We start from the raw sequence: 16326 nt of genomic DNA on the forward strand, positions 1-16326 counted from the left end.
CAAGGACTTGAATAGACACTTCTCAGAGGAGGACATACAATCAATCAATAAGTACATGAAAAAATGCTCACCATCTCTAGCAGTCAGAGAAATGCAAATCAAAACCACCCTAAGATACCATCTCACTCCAGTAAGATTGGCAGCCATTATGAAGTCGAACAACAATAAGTGCTGGCGAGGTTGTGGGGAAAAGGGTACACTTGTACATTGTTGGTGGGACTGCAAATTGGTGCAGCCAATTTGGAAAGCGGTATGGAGATTTCTTGGAAAGGTGGGAATGGAACCACCATTTGACCCAGCCATTCCCCTTCTCGGTCTATTCCCTAAAGACCTAAAAAGAGCATGCTACAGGGACACTGCTACATCGATGTTCATAGCAGCACAATTCACAATAGCAAGACTGTGGAATCAACCTAGATGCCCTTCAATAGACGAATGGATAAAAAAAATGTGGCATTTATACACAATGGAGTATTACTCTGCAGTAAAAAATGACAAAATCATAGAATTTGGTGGGAAATGGATGGCATTAGAGCAGATTATGCTAAGCGAAGCTAGCCAAGCCCTAAAAAACAAATGCCAAATGTCTCCTTTGATATAAGGAGAGTAACTAAGAACAGACTAGGGAAGAAGAGCACGAGAAGAAGACCAACATTAAACAAGGATGAGAGGTGGGAGGGAAAGGGAGAGAGAAGGGAAATTGCATGGAAATGGAAGGAGACCCTCAGGGTTATACAAAATTACATACAAGAGGAAGTGAGGGGAAAGGGAAAAACAGTACAAGGGGGAGGAATGAATTACAGTAGTGGGGGTAGAGAGAGAAGAGGGGAGGGGAGGGGAGGGGGGATAGTAGAGGATAGGAAAGGCAGCAGAAAACAACAGACATGAGTATATCAATATGTAAAGCAATGAAGTGTAACTGATGTGATTCTGCAAGCTGTATACGGGGTAAAATGGGAGTTCATAACCCGCTTGAATCAAAATGTGAAATATGATATATCAAGAACTATGTAATGTTTTGAACAACCAACATTAAAAAAATAAATTAAAAAAAATAAAAGCAAAAAAACAAAAAAAAAGAAATTTAGAAACTTAGAAGACTCTTAAGGTCTAGGAAAAGTATCTAATAACAAGTAAAAGCTAGCATAAAAAACTGCATGACCTGCACAAAGTGTATTGTGATTGCTTCTCTTAAAGAACTTCATAATCTGAAGTCCAGTGATAAGAACAAGAGCAGACACACATATATATAAGTGTAATCTCATTTTAGAGAAAGAGTTACACAGGATAGGCACCAGTGACATTATTATACTTACTAATGCCCCCTTTTCATAATCAAAAAAGAACCTCTTCCATTATTTTCATTGTAATGGAATTTTACTTTATTTATGATGGTTTAGTTTTTGTGATTTTATGTTCTCCTGCAATATCTTTAAAAATTGACAGGAAATGAGAATAATACTAACTGGAGAGAAAAATATGAAGTAGAAAATTGTGAAGTTTGGTACAGTAAAAATTGGTATAAGCCATGCTTTTTTCAGACCAATGGTTCTCTTTGTTTTCCCCTTTTATAAAATGGTAGGAAAAATCACTTTCATTTAATAAATATAGCTATAATACATGACTGTTTGGAACTGCTCATCTTTACATCCCAGCAGATCTTGAATTGCAAGAAGTGTTCAGTCTCCCTTATTTTGCTTTTCTTGTTGCACCCAGATCTCTTGTCAATTCAATATTTGTCTTCCTGCCCAAATTATCTGAGTTAGTTTACAGAGGGTCTCAAAAACTAGGTACCTAGGGCTAGGGATGTAATTCAGTGGTAGAGTGTTTGTCTATCATACACAAGGCCCTGGGTTCAATCCCCGTTATACACACACACACACACACACACACACACACACACACACACACAAAAGAAGTACCTAGCTGTGCCTAGATTCTTATCCCACGGAGTCTGAGTTTTTGTCTCCATTGTTTTCTCACATAAGCCTCCAAATTGAAAGTATTAGAGGTTTTCTACTTGCTTGGGGAAATACCTGGAAAACATTGGCAAATTAACAAATAACTTGAAAATGCATAGGAAAAATCATGTGAGTCCTCAATATTAGAATAGGTGATTTTCTGAGAATGTGGGTGTTTTGTGGCATTTGTTGTTCACTTTCTGAAATTCTAAAGTCAGGTTGTTCACTTGGTGGATTGGAATAATTGAAAACATAAGAAATACTATAAAGGGATCTTATGATATTTGGGTTTTGTGATATTCTCAATCTGGAGAACATAAGGGTTTTGGATAGCAAGGTTTTGTTTTTAATTTTAAAAATTCTTAATGAAAGTTCAAAGATTAAAAAAGTCATAATTTGCATTCATTTTTATTTTAAAAAGATGGTATATGAAAGTAAACCTTTTATCTGATTTTTAAATAAGTACTTGCTTTCTAAGAGCCAGTACTGAAGATTCTATGCTTAATGTATGTGATAAATTTATTAATTAGACCTACTAATAATTATTATTACTTGGAGTAGTATTGTTAATGTGATTTTAGTGGTGGAAAAGTAAACACTCCAGAAAACATTATTTTTCTGCTTTATCACAAGGCTTTATATTACTACTCTGATATTGATATATATTTTGAATTTATATTGCTTTCCTTTCATTTTTAGCCGTACAAGTCAGCTGTCCATATCAACACTGTTGGAATTGTGTAAAGGCCAAGCAGGAGAGCTGGCAGTTGGTAGAGAAATACTTAAAGCGGGTAATAACTTTATTACTTAATTTTATTACTTAAAATTAATGCAGCATGTTTTATCATTTTCCTTAACCTAGTTAGTCTCTACTGGGTCCATTACAGGATTTTGAAGTAATTATGTAAATTGATTCACCCAGCTAAGGTTAGAAATATGAGTTTATCAAGGAGAAATTCTTAAAACTAATATAATCCAGGGTATTCTCATTGGCCTTACACCATTCAATCATATTTTGATTTAGACTTTCATATCACTCTTTTTAAGTCATTTTATTTTTACTTTCCTTTTGTAGGATCCATTGGTATTGGTGGTGTTGATTATGTCTTAAATTGTATTCTTGGAAACCAAACTGAATCGAACAACTGGCAGGAACTCCTGGGCCGTCTTTGTCTTATTGATAGACTGTTATTGGAATTTCCTGCTGAATTTTATCCTCATATTGTCAGTACTGATGTTTCACAAGTTGAGCCTGTTGAAATCAGGTGATTTTTTTTTCCTCTGCAAATATATGACTTTCCTCTTCATACTTACCCCACATTCTCTCCAAGAATGGTATAGTTTAGATTTATGAAAAGCTCAGAAATTTAAAAGCATAGATAAGTTACTTGTACCCTAATATTTGCCTGGCATAGAATCCTAAAGTCTAAGCTATTTAATTAAAAAGTTAAAGATCTCTCATACAAAATTATTTTTGAAGTTTACAATCTATAAATTACCTTTTTTAACATTCCATACCTTTATAGTCATTGAACTTGTCTAGTAATTGAATGTGTTTGTTTTGTTTCCTTTCAGGTATAAGAAGCTGCTGTCCCTCTTAACCTTTGCCTTGCAGTCCATTGATAATTCCCACTCAATGGTTGGTAAACTCTCTCGAAGGATATATTTGAGTTCTGCAAGAATGGTTACCACAGTACCCCATGTGTTTTCAAAACTGTTAGAAATGCTGAATGTTTCCAGTTCTACTCACTTCACCAGGATGCGTCGTCGTTTGATGGCTATTGCTGATGAGGTGGAAATTGCTGAGGCCATCCAGCTGGGCATAGAAGACACCTTGGATGGTCGACAGGACAGCTTTTTGCAAGCATCTGCCTCTAATAGCTATCCAGAAACCACAGAGAACAGTTCCCTTGAGCGCACAGTACATTTAGAGAAAACTGGAAAAGGATTATGTGCTACAAAATTGAGTGCCAGTTCAGAGGACATTTCTGACAGACTGGCCAGCATTTCAGTAGGACTTCACAGTTCCACTACAACAATGGAGCAACCAAAGCCAATGGTTCAAACAAAAGGCAGACCCCACAGTCAATGTTTGAACTCCTCTCCTTTGTCTCATCATTCCCAATTAATGTTCCCAGGCTCATCGACCCCTTCTTCATCTACCCCATCTGTACCAGCTGGCTCTGTAACAGATGCCTCCAAGCATAGACCTCAGGGTTTTATTCCCTGCAAAATACCTTCTGCATCTCCTCAAACACAACGCAAGTTTTCTCTACAATTCCAGAGAAACTGTTCTGAAAACAAAGACTCAGATAAACTTTCTCCAATCTTTACTCAGTCAAGACCCTTACCCTCTAGTAACATACACAGGCCAAAGCCATCTCGACCCACCCCTGGTAATACAAGTAAACATGGAGATGTTTCAAAAAATAGCATGACACTTGATCTAAACAGTACTTCCAAATGTGATGACAGCTTTGGCAGTAGCAGCAATAGTAGTAATGCTGTTATACCCAGTGACGAGACAGTGTTCACACCAGTAGAGGAGAAATGCAGATTAGATGTCAATACAGAACTCAATTCCAGTATTGAAGACCTTCTTGAGGCATCTATGCCTTCAAGTGACACAACAGTCACTTTTAAGTCAGAAGTTGCTGTCCTCTCTCCTGAAAAGTCTGAAAGTGATGATACCTACAAAGATGATGTGAATCATAATCAAAAGTGCAAAGAAAAAATGGAAGCTGAAGAAGAAGAAGCTTTAGCAATTGCCATGGCAATGTCAGCGTCTCAGGATGCCCTCCCCATGGTTCCTCAACTACAGGTTGAAAATGGAGAAGATATTATCATTATTCAACAGGATGTAAGTATCATCTTTAAGAAATTACAGTTTCCTTGGGGCATGCTAAAATATAATTCAGAAATGCTGTTTTTATCATTGCAAACAAGTTGTTCACATACAGTTATTAAGTATACATTAATAATGTCCGTATCATTTAAAGAGCAATAGTTCTGGCCTATTTCAGAGACATTTCTGGTTGATTCTGTAATGGTAATCACTTCTGCAATAAACATTGGTTGCTAGCATTGTCTGTTCAGAAATGAATTTTATAGGTGATTTGGGAAACCAGACTAAACAAGAATGATATTTTGCCAGGTTAATTTTATACAATCTTGCTCTTTTAACTTAACAGTAAAAAGATTACTTTCACTTAATATGTAGACACCAGAGACTCTACCAGGACATACCAAAGCAAAACAACCTTACAGAGAAGACACTGAATGGCTGAAAGGTCAGCAGATAGGCCTTGGAGCATTTTCTTCTTGTTATCAGGCACAAGATGTGGGTACTGGAACTTTAATGGCTGTTAAACAGGTAAATATCTAGTGAGCACATAAGTGAAATTATTCAAATTATAAAATGAACCATGGACAAGTGAATAGAATAAAGGACATATGTAATCATGCATTTATATACTTTAGCAATTTAAGCTTTGAGAAATCTTAAGTTTTAAAATAGATGTTACCAAAGCACTACAGACTCATGAATTCTTTATTAGAAGTTGAAGCCTGGTTATTGTAAGATATAATAGCAAGATGGGCCTTATGGATGTTTTGTTTTGGTTTTTAATTTGTTTTTGCCTGTTATGATTATTAGAAGTGTGGTTTCAATACTCTTCAGCAGTATACTAGTGTAATACTGCCTTGCTTTCTGTGGGTTGCTTTTCAAATGAGCATAATTATCAAGATGTGAAAATAATAAAGCTTTCATTTTTAAATCATATCGATTGTTCTCCCTGATCAAGCTTTTCTCAACATTGTCTTCAAACAATCAGTATCTTGACTGTATCCTAGTTTGGTTTTTGGTTTGGGTTTGGTTTTAAGAGTATTTTTTGTTTGTTTGTTTTTGGTTTTGGTTTTGGTTTCATTTTTCTGATATTTCATTGCTGCTTATGCTACATTCTTATTTTCTAAAACAGTTTGACTTGGCTAGTTTTTTTTTTTAAATAAAGTACACTGCACACGTTAGTACAAATGCCATCTGCTATTAATGTAAAAGCTAATTTGGATTTGTTCATTTTAGATCAGGTTGTTGGAACTAAAGAGAAACACCAGAATTCATATCTTTGTAAACATGTTTGAAACAGGTGACATATGTCAGAAACACATCTTCTGAGCAAGAAGAAGTTGTTGAAGCATTAAGAGAAGAGATAAGAATGATGAGCCATCTGAATCATCCGAACATCATTAGGATGTTAGGAGCCACATGTGAGAAGAGCAATTACAATCTCTTTATCGAATGGATGGCAGGTAGGTTCATGTATTAAATTATGAGTAATAATGCATAGACTTACATTTCTGCTCTTTGGGGAAAACAGTGTAATGAACACTTATTTTTTTAAATAGATAGAGTTTCTAAAAGCAAACCAATTCTAACATACTAACATAAATTATAACTACTTTGTTTTATCTTTTTTTTTTAATATAATAAAATACTACCTCTACCTTTAAATTTTTACCAGTGTTTTTAAGTGATTATATAGTATTGGTTTATAAGAATCATCTTTTTTTTTTAATTTGGTTTGTGATCCATATTTTTCTGGGTGGCCATCATTAATTAAACAGATTTAAGAAGTATTTTCACATAATATAGAAGTCAAGTTATATTTTTTAAAAATTAGTACAGGTAAACTCGTTCAACCTTGTCATCTTGAACAAAGACTGAATTTTATTTTCTCTTATACGGAGTATACGGTAAAATAAGTGATTAAACATGTGGTGAATAGATTGTGTTGATTTTTTAGATTTGCTTATCTCTGATCTACTTTTTAGGTTAAACATATAATTATTTCACTGTCTTATATGCTTTCTTTATATAAATTTTGGAGTCGTCTTAATCTATAAACAGAATTAAAAATAATATGTAGATATTTTAGACTATTATCTCAGAATAAAGACATTACATTTTCATTTTAATTCATTATTTTTATGTATTTTAATTTATTCTAATGTTTCTACATTGCAAGTTATGTACTTAAGTGGCTACTTATATGTCCACAGCGTTTATGGCAGCATAGATATTTTTGAACATATTGAAATACATAATATTTGATAGATTTATAATATTTTAGACAAGAATCTTAGAATTTTTTTTTAATTTTGAAGAACAATAATATTGTAAATACTTCCAAATGAAATCATTGAGTTTGTGACTTGCCCCAGGTCAGAGTTAGTAAATGGTAGGATATGACTGGACCTTTGGCTTCTCCTTCTGGTCTCTTTACCTTCTGCTAAATAACATGTTAGCGTTGCTTACTTAAGTTGGTAATAAAAGCATTTGTATATTTTGATTGAGAAGATAGAGGAGTGAACTGTGTGTTTCAGAAGTGGTACCATTCAAAACTAACTTCTAAAGCTTTCTGAAATCTTGGGCTTCCAGTAAACTAGCTTCATGAGGATTCTATAAAAATTGAACTAAGAGATTTTTAAGATGATCTAGGAAGTCAGTTTCACCTTGGTTTTTTTGTTTTGGTTTGTTTTGTTGTTTGTTTTTGTTTTGTCAGTTTCATTTCTGATAGTAAGATATGAATTGAACATTTCAGTTGAGAATATCAGTTCTTGCCTTGCAAGCTTAAGAAACCAAAGTGTAATAGACAATTTTAATTCTGGCCTAAGTTTTTGATAATCATTACTGTTTTGTGTTTGTGTTACAGGAGGATCTGTGGCTCATCTGCTGAGTAAATATGGAGCCTTCAAGGAATCAGTAGTCATTAACTACACTGAACAGTTACTTCGTGGCCTTTCTTACCTCCATGAAAACCAGATCATTCACAGAGATGTCAAAGGTAAGGATTCTTTTATTTTCCACTAAGAAAATAAATGTCATTTTAAAATTTGGACATTTGTTGATGGTTTCTGACCTAAGTTTCTAACTATGGGATTGTTTCTCTGAATAACTCAAATTTCTAGAATACTAGAACTTAAAGGAGCTTTAAGGTAATTTAATCTGCAGCGCTCATTTTATAGAAATGTCAGTACTAGAAAGGCTGTCTCCTGATCACTTGGCTTGTTGGCTTCATATTGTGCTGCCTCCCAGGAAGTTTCTTTTCTTGGTTTTATTTGTTTTATTTAAAGTAATTGGTATATCATAAACTTCTGTTAAGAAAAACTCAGATCTTTTGTGGTTTAGTTCATTTTTATAAAGGACAACTTTGGTATTTCATAATGAGGCTCTTTAGTACTTCACATAGCCTATCTACTGAAGGACTGTTATAAGGTTAATTTTTAGAAATAAGATCAGAAACTTTGCAACTGATTAAAAAAATACCTAGGGGAAATACTCTAATGTGTAATAGCACTTCCTCAGTAAGACTCATGTAGCTCAGGAAATAATAACAAGACTTAGTACGTGGGATAGCATCAGATTTAAAAGCTTTTTGTACAGCAAAGGAAACAACACTCTGAAGAGAGAACCTACAGCATGGGGAAAAGTCCTTGTCAGGTACTCTTCCAATAGATTAATATCTAGTAAGACCTCAAAAAACACCAAAACCTCCAAATAACTCATTCACTAAATGGGAAAGTGAATTTAAAAAAAAAAAAAAAAAAAACAACTCCTCAAAAGAAGAAATACAAAATGGCTTACAGTTATCTGAAAAAATTTTTTGACATTTTTAGCCATCAGGGAAATATAAATCAAACTACACTGAGATTTCATCTCACTCCAGTTAGAATGGTAGCTATTAAAATACAGATAACAAATGCTGGTGAGGATGCAATGAAAAAGGAATTCATACACCTTGGTGGGAATATATAGCCACTATGGAAATCAGTATGGAGAATCCTCAAGAGAGTACGAGTGGAACCACCATATGACCCAGGTATTCCACTCATCAGTATTTATCCAAAAGAATTAAAGTGTACAGAGATATATGCATACCCATGTTTGTGGCAACACAGTTCACAATAACCAAGTTATGGAATCAGCCTACATGTCATCAACAGATGAATGAATAAAGAAAATGTGGTGTGTGTATATGTACACTAGGAAGTTTTGCTCAGCCAGAAAGAAGAATGAAATTAGGTCATTTGCAAGAAAATGGGTGGAACTGAGGAGCATTACAAGCATTACGTTAGGCGAAATAAACCAAATGTGGAAAGACAAGTGTCATGTGTTTTCTCTCATATGCTGAAACTAAAGGAAAAAAAGTTAAAAAAAAAAAAAGATTAATTTTTTATTAAGCTAGAATTATGAAATGAGCATAAATTTAAATTGGTCTAGACCAGTATGTTTCCACAAAACTTTGTCTTACAATGTAAATTATACTAAAATTTGAATTTTGGAGAAAGATTTTGTTGGAAATCATTATACTAAAGGTTTTTGAAAGGTTCACCAAGTCTCTGTCCTTTATCTTTGTATGCCTTAATTGTTTTTTTTTTTTTTTCCAGATTTTCTTTCTGAGGTTTTAGATTTTATTTACACTGGAGAGATCTGTGTGTAAATAAAGTGAAGGGAGAAGAGAGGATCTTTCTCTTAACCTCTGACATATAGTCCATTCCTTTCTTTTTTCTTAGTACTGGGTTTTTTAAATCAGTCCTTACTTTTGTTTTTAACATACAAGGTCATTTCCTGTTTCTCTTGACAGGTGCCAATTTGCTAATCGACAGCACAGGTCAGAGGCTCAGAATTGCAGATTTTGGAGCTGCAGCCAGGTTGGCTTCAAAAGGAACTGGTGCAGGAGAGTTTCAGGGACAGTTATTGGGGACAATTGCATTCATGGCACCTGAGGTGAGAAGTAGCTTTGTGATGAAAGGTCTATGTGACAGCAATATACCACATTACTTCACAGTGGTATCCAGTATATGCTTAGAACTCCAGGGCCCTTAAAAAAAGATTTTTAACAATATCTACATTTCAGACCCTTATTTCAATCCTTTCCTTCTACGTCTTGAAAAAAATGACAAAACATTTTTAATAGATTTGCTTAATTAAAGGCAAAGTACTGTGGGTTAGTTTATAGTAGTTGTTTTGTAGCAAACCCAAAGTATCCATAATAGAAATATTTTAAAATTATCTATTCCCAGGGGACATGAGCCCAGAGGCAGGCCTTGTCAGTAGTAGACGTTTACTATAGAGCATTGCTCCACTGAACTCGGCCTCTCAAGAACTGTGTGCACAGTTCTTCATGTTCATAGGCAGTGATTTTTTTGTTGCCTACTTGCCCCATCATTGACTAAGATCATGGGGGGCTGCTTTGGAATTCTGTGGTGTTTATTTTTGTGCTACATAGGATATTAAGCTTATTAATGACATATCAGGCAGGCCAGGAAATTGTTATTTATTTATTTTTTGCTCTGAAGTAAACTTAGAATTTAGAATCCAGAACTACAAAATTGTTTTCTCTTTTTTAAATGAATCATGTTACCAAATTAACTCTGCTTTATTTTAGGTCCTGAGAGGTCAGCAGTATGGTAGGAGCTGTGATGTATGGAGTGTTGGCTGTGCTATTATAGAAATGGCTTGTGCAAAACCACCTTGGAATGCGGAAAAACACTCCAATCACCTTGCTTTGATATTTAAGGTAATTGTGAGATAAAAATTACTTCTTTGTGACTTAAATTCTCATGAGTTCTCCCTGTCAACCTAATATAAAGACATATCTCCCTTGAAATAAATGTATATGTATATATCTCCAGAAATTTAGATAGTGTTGTCACTTTAAACTACTTTTATGTGGCATTTACAGCCATTTCCAGTGTTCCAGGTTGTTATGGTCTGTAAAGTCTCTTACAAACACTGAATCACTGTCCCCAGGCAAAATATGCACATATACCTGTCACTTTAAAAACTTGAAGCTCTTCATGTATTTTGCACAATTAGAAAATCTAATTTACTGTTTTCTTTATTTAAAAACTTTACATCAATTATCAAATCCTATTTACCTTTTTTTCAATTCCCAAATTCCCAATGTAGACTAGTATACTGGTTGAGATTTTTATCTTTTGAGTGGACAAGTGATAGGCCTTGAAATCATACAGACCTGGTTTCAAACTCTGACTTTCAATGCCAATGTGACCATAGGAAAATGACTTTTTGTGTCTACCATTTGTTTTCTTCTTTGTCAAATGGATACAATTATAGGACTTATTTCATGGGACTAGTATGAAGATAAACAGAAGTACCTCTGGGACTTAGTCAACCACTTGGCCCACAGTCACCCCCTCACCTGCCATAATTTCCTTCAGTTCTCCCCACCCCCAGTCACCTCTCTAACAGTCTTTTTCTGTAGTTCTTTCTCACTTTCCCTTTGTTCTTTTATGCTTCCTTTGTCCTCTCTCTGTTGTGGTTCAGATGCTGAATCTCATTAAGACCCACAGCCAGTGCTGCACCCCCTGCCTGGGTGTTTCTTTACACCTCTGCCCACATCTGCTCCTTTTCCAGACTCCCAGAGCACTTTTGTATATGTCTGTTTCTGATCCTTCCTTTGTTGATATTGTGGTTATTTATGTTCCCATCTTATCTTTTTCAAACTGACGCTCCTTGAGTCTGTTCATGTCTGATTCATTTTTTCCCTTCCAGAGTCTTATACAGAAGTTACTCAATAAAATACTCATGGCTAGGATCAGTGTGAAGTTTGCTGTTATTTTTAGAGTTTTGTTAAAATCCCAGAAACAAATGGAAATGGCACAGTTCAATATTATATAACAGATTTCATTGCATTCTTCCTCACAGGTAGAGTTTAAAGAGAATTATACTGTGACATTTTCAGTTTCCATAACTCCCAGTAAATACTTTGAGATCTATGAAAGCCACAAATAGGTATTTTTTCAAATACTTTTATACCCTCTTTATGATAGTTTAAGTTGCTATAGCACCTTTGTTTTTTTAGAGAGTGATTTGGCAATAGCTGCCCAAATTTTAAATGCCCCTATTCTTTGATTCAGCTCTGCCCATTGTTAGGAATCCATTCTTAAATTTATCTATAGGAAATTGCCAAGTTCAGGATTATCCATTGCACAATTAATTGTAGAATCTAAAACCTGAACTAATGGAAGTGCCCGACACTAAGAAATTATACACACAATGTAAAACTGTACAAATTTTGAGAGTAAGGTCAAGTTGGTGGTGTTGATTTACAAAGTGCTATGAGATATAGTAATAAGTGAAAAGAGCAGAATGTATAAAGTGTTCCCTTTTGTAGAAATTTTATAAAGAAAATCTGAGGTATGAAAATATTGACTTTTTTACTTAATGAAGGAAATACGAGAAATAGGTGAATGGTTACATTTGGAAATAGGGAGAATGGATGTCATTTTTTGTTTTATATTTTTTGTTTTCTGGTGTTTAAGGTGTATACATATCAGTCAAGTATATCTTGGTATAAGATCATAGACTTTTTAGAATTTTTTTTATATCTGTATTTTTTAATCCAAAGCATTCACTTACTAGGGTGGGAAAGGGGAAAGTTTTCTTATGATTAGAAGTAGGTAGGTTTAAGTTATTTAGATTCATTCTTATTTATCAAAAAGTTAGTTCTTCATGGTGTTTGATACTAAGAATTAATGTGTGTCCAAATCGAAGATAAAAATTAATGCAGTGGACAATCATGTATAGATAGAGGTTTTGAAATTCATGCACATGTTTTCTATATCCAAAGTGCACTTGTGGAAAATTTCGACACTATTGCTTTTTTTCTTACAGATTGCTAGTGCAACTACTGCCCCATCAATCCCTTCACATCTGTCTCCTGGCTTACGTGATGTGGCTCTTCGTTGTTTAGAACTTCAACCTCAGGACAGACCTCCATCAAGAGAGCTACTGAAGCATCCAGTCTTCCGTACAACATGGTAGCCAATTTATACAAATAAAAACTGTAATAGAGACAGGATGCTCAACAAGAAAAAAAAACTTTCGTGGGAAACCACGTCGATATTCTACTGGCCTTCATGCCACTGTACAGCTATGAATGAGGCCAGTGGGGAACCCTTACCTAAGTATGTGATTGACAAATCATGATCTGTACCTAAGCTCAATATGCAAAAGTCCACAAATTGTGCAGAAACTGTAAACCGTGCCTTTCAACGAACTGGCCCTAGGTGAACAGGAAAGCAATGACGTTTGCATGACTAAACAGAAGCATAATTTTATTTTTTGGAGCACTTTTTCAGCAATATTAGCAGCTGAGGGGCTCAGGATCTATTTTAATGTTTCAGTTATTCTTCCATTTCCTATAGTGATCACAAGCAGGGGGTTCTACAATTCCGTTCCTTTTTTTTTTTGGTCACTGGCTATAAAAATCAGTATCTGCCTCTTTTAGGTCAGAGTATGGTATGAGTAGCAGTAAATACATAATTTTTTAAAGTTGATATCTTCTTGACCCACAATTGACTTTTTTTTTTTTTTAAATGCCTGGGCAATTGTGGTTCATGTGCATTTTACTGTTGGCCCATTCATTTCGTTTTTGGAAATTATGGTTCTGTATTTTTATTTCACCTTCATTTTTCTTTAATATTCAGGGAAAGGTGATCTTTTCAAACCAGAAAAAAAAGAAACAGGAAAAAAAATAGAACTAAGTGTGAATTAGAATTTATTAAATATCTTGCTATTACAAGAGTTTTTAACTACAGATTGAAAATTTTTTAATTGGAATATAATAAAGTACTGCCTATATTGAGTCAGTCACTACTTTTACTGTGCAGATTAAATATAAATTAACAAAATCAACTGTTCAGCTTACAATCAAGAACAGGATTACCTTCAAATTTATTTGAATTTTTTTAGTGTTTTGGTTTCTTTTGCTAAATGGTAGGAAACTTCACACCATTTAAGACTTACTCTTTATATAACAATCCATCATTCATCATTACCATTGATTATAAAATGTAACTGCTATATTCCTTCCACCATGCATCGTCTCTTTAAACTAGGCATAGCTGATAAAGAAAAATTAACCTAATTACTCAACTATTAATCAGTAATTTTTTAAAAAAATAAATTTGCTTTGAACTTAGAAAAAGTGTTCAGAAAAAAAAGTGAAATTGAATTCATTTACATAATAATTCCTTGAATTTTGTGCAGTTATTTAATGGTTTAATCTGGAGTTGAATTCAGATGCATGGAATTCTGAAGGAAAATGGTAGCTCTCTTATCCTTTCATGTATGTGAGTCTTTTAAATCATGTACTGATTAACTATTAAACACAACTTTGAGATGTTAAGTTTTAACTCTTCAGAAGCCAGTGTGAAATAGAATTGGTTAATCTCAAAGACTCAGGATAAACTAAATAAGCTATATAGAGTACATTTAGAATGTACAACACAAATTGGAAGTAAAAGAAGTTACAAGATAAGTTTACAGGGATATATTGCTATAATTTTTAAAAGGCAGTTTTTTTTAATGTGATTGTGTTTCTTAGTGAAATTTTACATTCCTTTGTTTTTGGAAGATTGGCAATATTTGAAGAGTTAAAAAATAGTACAGAAATGTGAAGTTTGGTAGCTCTAAATGTGTTGTCCTTTGCTTTTTTATTTTGTTTTTGTTTTTGGTTTTTTTGACTACTTAGAATTTTCACAATTCTAATAAGATTGTTTCCAAGTCTCTTATGTGCAAGCTTTAAAGGACGCACTCTTGCCATTTTATGTACTGGAAGATCATCGGTCAGATTAATACTGTGTCTGACAGAAATGTAAACTGTATAAACTGAGGAACCTCAGCTAATCAGTATTACTTTGTAGATCACCATGCCCACCACATTTCAAACTCAAACTATTTCTAGATGTCAATCCACTGTGTTTGAGTTTGTTTGCAGTTCCCTCAGCTTGCTGGTAATTGTGGTGTTTTGTTTTTTGTTTTGTTTTCAATGCAAATGTGATGTAATATTCTATTTTCTTTGGATCAAAGCTGGACTGAAAATTGTATTGTGTAATTATTTTTGTGTTCTTAATGTTATTTGGTACACAAATTGTAAATAACGTCTACTGCTGTTTATTCCAGTTTCTACTACCTCAGGTGTCCTATAGATTTTTCTTCTACCAAAGTTCACTTTCACAACGAAATTATATTTGCTGTGTGACTATGATTCCTAAGACTTCCAGGGCTTAAGGGCTAACTTCTATTAGCACCTTACTATGTAAACAAATGTTACAAAAAAAAAAAAAAAATCTCTGGGTTAAGAAAATTTGGCTTAAATGTATCCTTTGTTATTTTAAATATATCAAGATATTTTAATTAAAATTTTTACCCCATTGAACCAATTTTATAGTATTTGTACCTATTTTGGTGTTTTGTCTTTATAGTAAATAAAATTTTTTGAACAAAAGTTAATTTGTTACTTTTGAGGTTTTTTAAAAATAATTTCATGCTCATAAAAACGTTGCAAGAACAACACAAACAGTTGCTATATACCCTTCACCCAAAGACCCTAGTCAAATTTCTCTAGCTGCCCAATTATGTCCTTTATAGCCAGAGGATCCAAACCAGGATTACCTGTTGTTCTTACTGTCATATTTCTTCGGTTTTAGAAACATAGAACTGGTCATTTGTTCTTCTTTGACCTTCATGAACCTAGTATTTTTAATAATTATACGTTATTGGTTTTAGAAGCCCCTCAATTTGACTTTGGTGCTACCTCATAATGAGACTCAGAGCATGCAGGCTTGGCTCTACCATCAGAGGAGACGCTGTGCTCTTCTCAGCTCACCACAGCAGGACGCATACAAGGTTCACGGTTCACCAGTGATAGATACTGCCACTGTGGAGTTACTGTTTCTCTTTATAATTAATACTCACCTAAATATTAAGTATTACATAAATAGCCTATTTCTGGTCCATTGGTAGCTCCTGGCTCTTATTACTCAGATGGTTGCCAAATGGCATTATTTTCTCTTTGTTCCTTATATGGTATTAGTTGCCATTTTGCCATTAAGAAGAACTTTCTCTTCTATTTATTCATTGTACGTCATGAATTTACTCAATTTGTAACAGATTTGACTAGTAGGAGCTTCTGAGAGCTACTGCTTTGTCCTTGGCAAGTCACCATTATTCTTTGGACACCTCCATTACTTCCAGTGCCATCTTATGTGTCATCTGCTTTGGTTCTTGGATCAGCCATTTTGTCCAAAAAACTCAATTCCTTTGATGGAAAATGATACCTGAAAACCCAAATCTACATAATGTATACATATATAGAACATTACATGGCACTCCAATAATATGTACAATTTTATCTTTTATGTATTAGTTTTAAAACAATTACCTCAAAAGAAGGAAGGAGCCTCAGTGTGTGGCACACACCTGTAATCCCAGTGTCTTGTGAGGCTGAGACAGGAGGATCGATCACAAGTTCAAAGCCAGCCTCAGCAACTTAGC

General features: G+C 34.1%; 1 protein-coding gene across 1 annotated transcript in view; it reads left to right on the forward strand.

Moving 5' to 3' along the window:
- Map3k1 (mitogen-activated protein kinase kinase kinase 1) overlaps positions 1-15203 on the forward strand; it is a 76767-nt gene extending 61564 nt beyond the window's left edge. The window contains exons 12-20 of the mRNA XM_026385960.2: positions 2661-2752; positions 3037-3226; positions 3537-4821; positions 5182-5334; positions 6107-6269; positions 7673-7804; positions 9605-9747; positions 10409-10540; positions 12661-15203. Of these exons, the coding sequence (XP_026241745.1) occupies positions 2661-2752; positions 3037-3226; positions 3537-4821; positions 5182-5334; positions 6107-6269; positions 7673-7804; positions 9605-9747; positions 10409-10540; positions 12661-12810 (2440 nt within the window). The 3' untranslated portion in view covers positions 12811-15203. The remainder of the gene's footprint in view (positions 1-2660; positions 2753-3036; positions 3227-3536; positions 4822-5181; positions 5335-6106; positions 6270-7672; positions 7805-9604; positions 9748-10408; positions 10541-12660) is intronic.
- Positions 15204-16326: the final 1123 nt, after the last annotated feature.

This window comes from Urocitellus parryii, chromosome 1 (genome assembly GCF_045843805.1).
Source record: "Urocitellus parryii isolate mUroPar1 chromosome 1, mUroPar1.hap1, whole genome shotgun sequence".
NCBI lineage: Eukaryota > Metazoa > Chordata > Mammalia > Rodentia > Sciuridae > Urocitellus > Urocitellus parryii.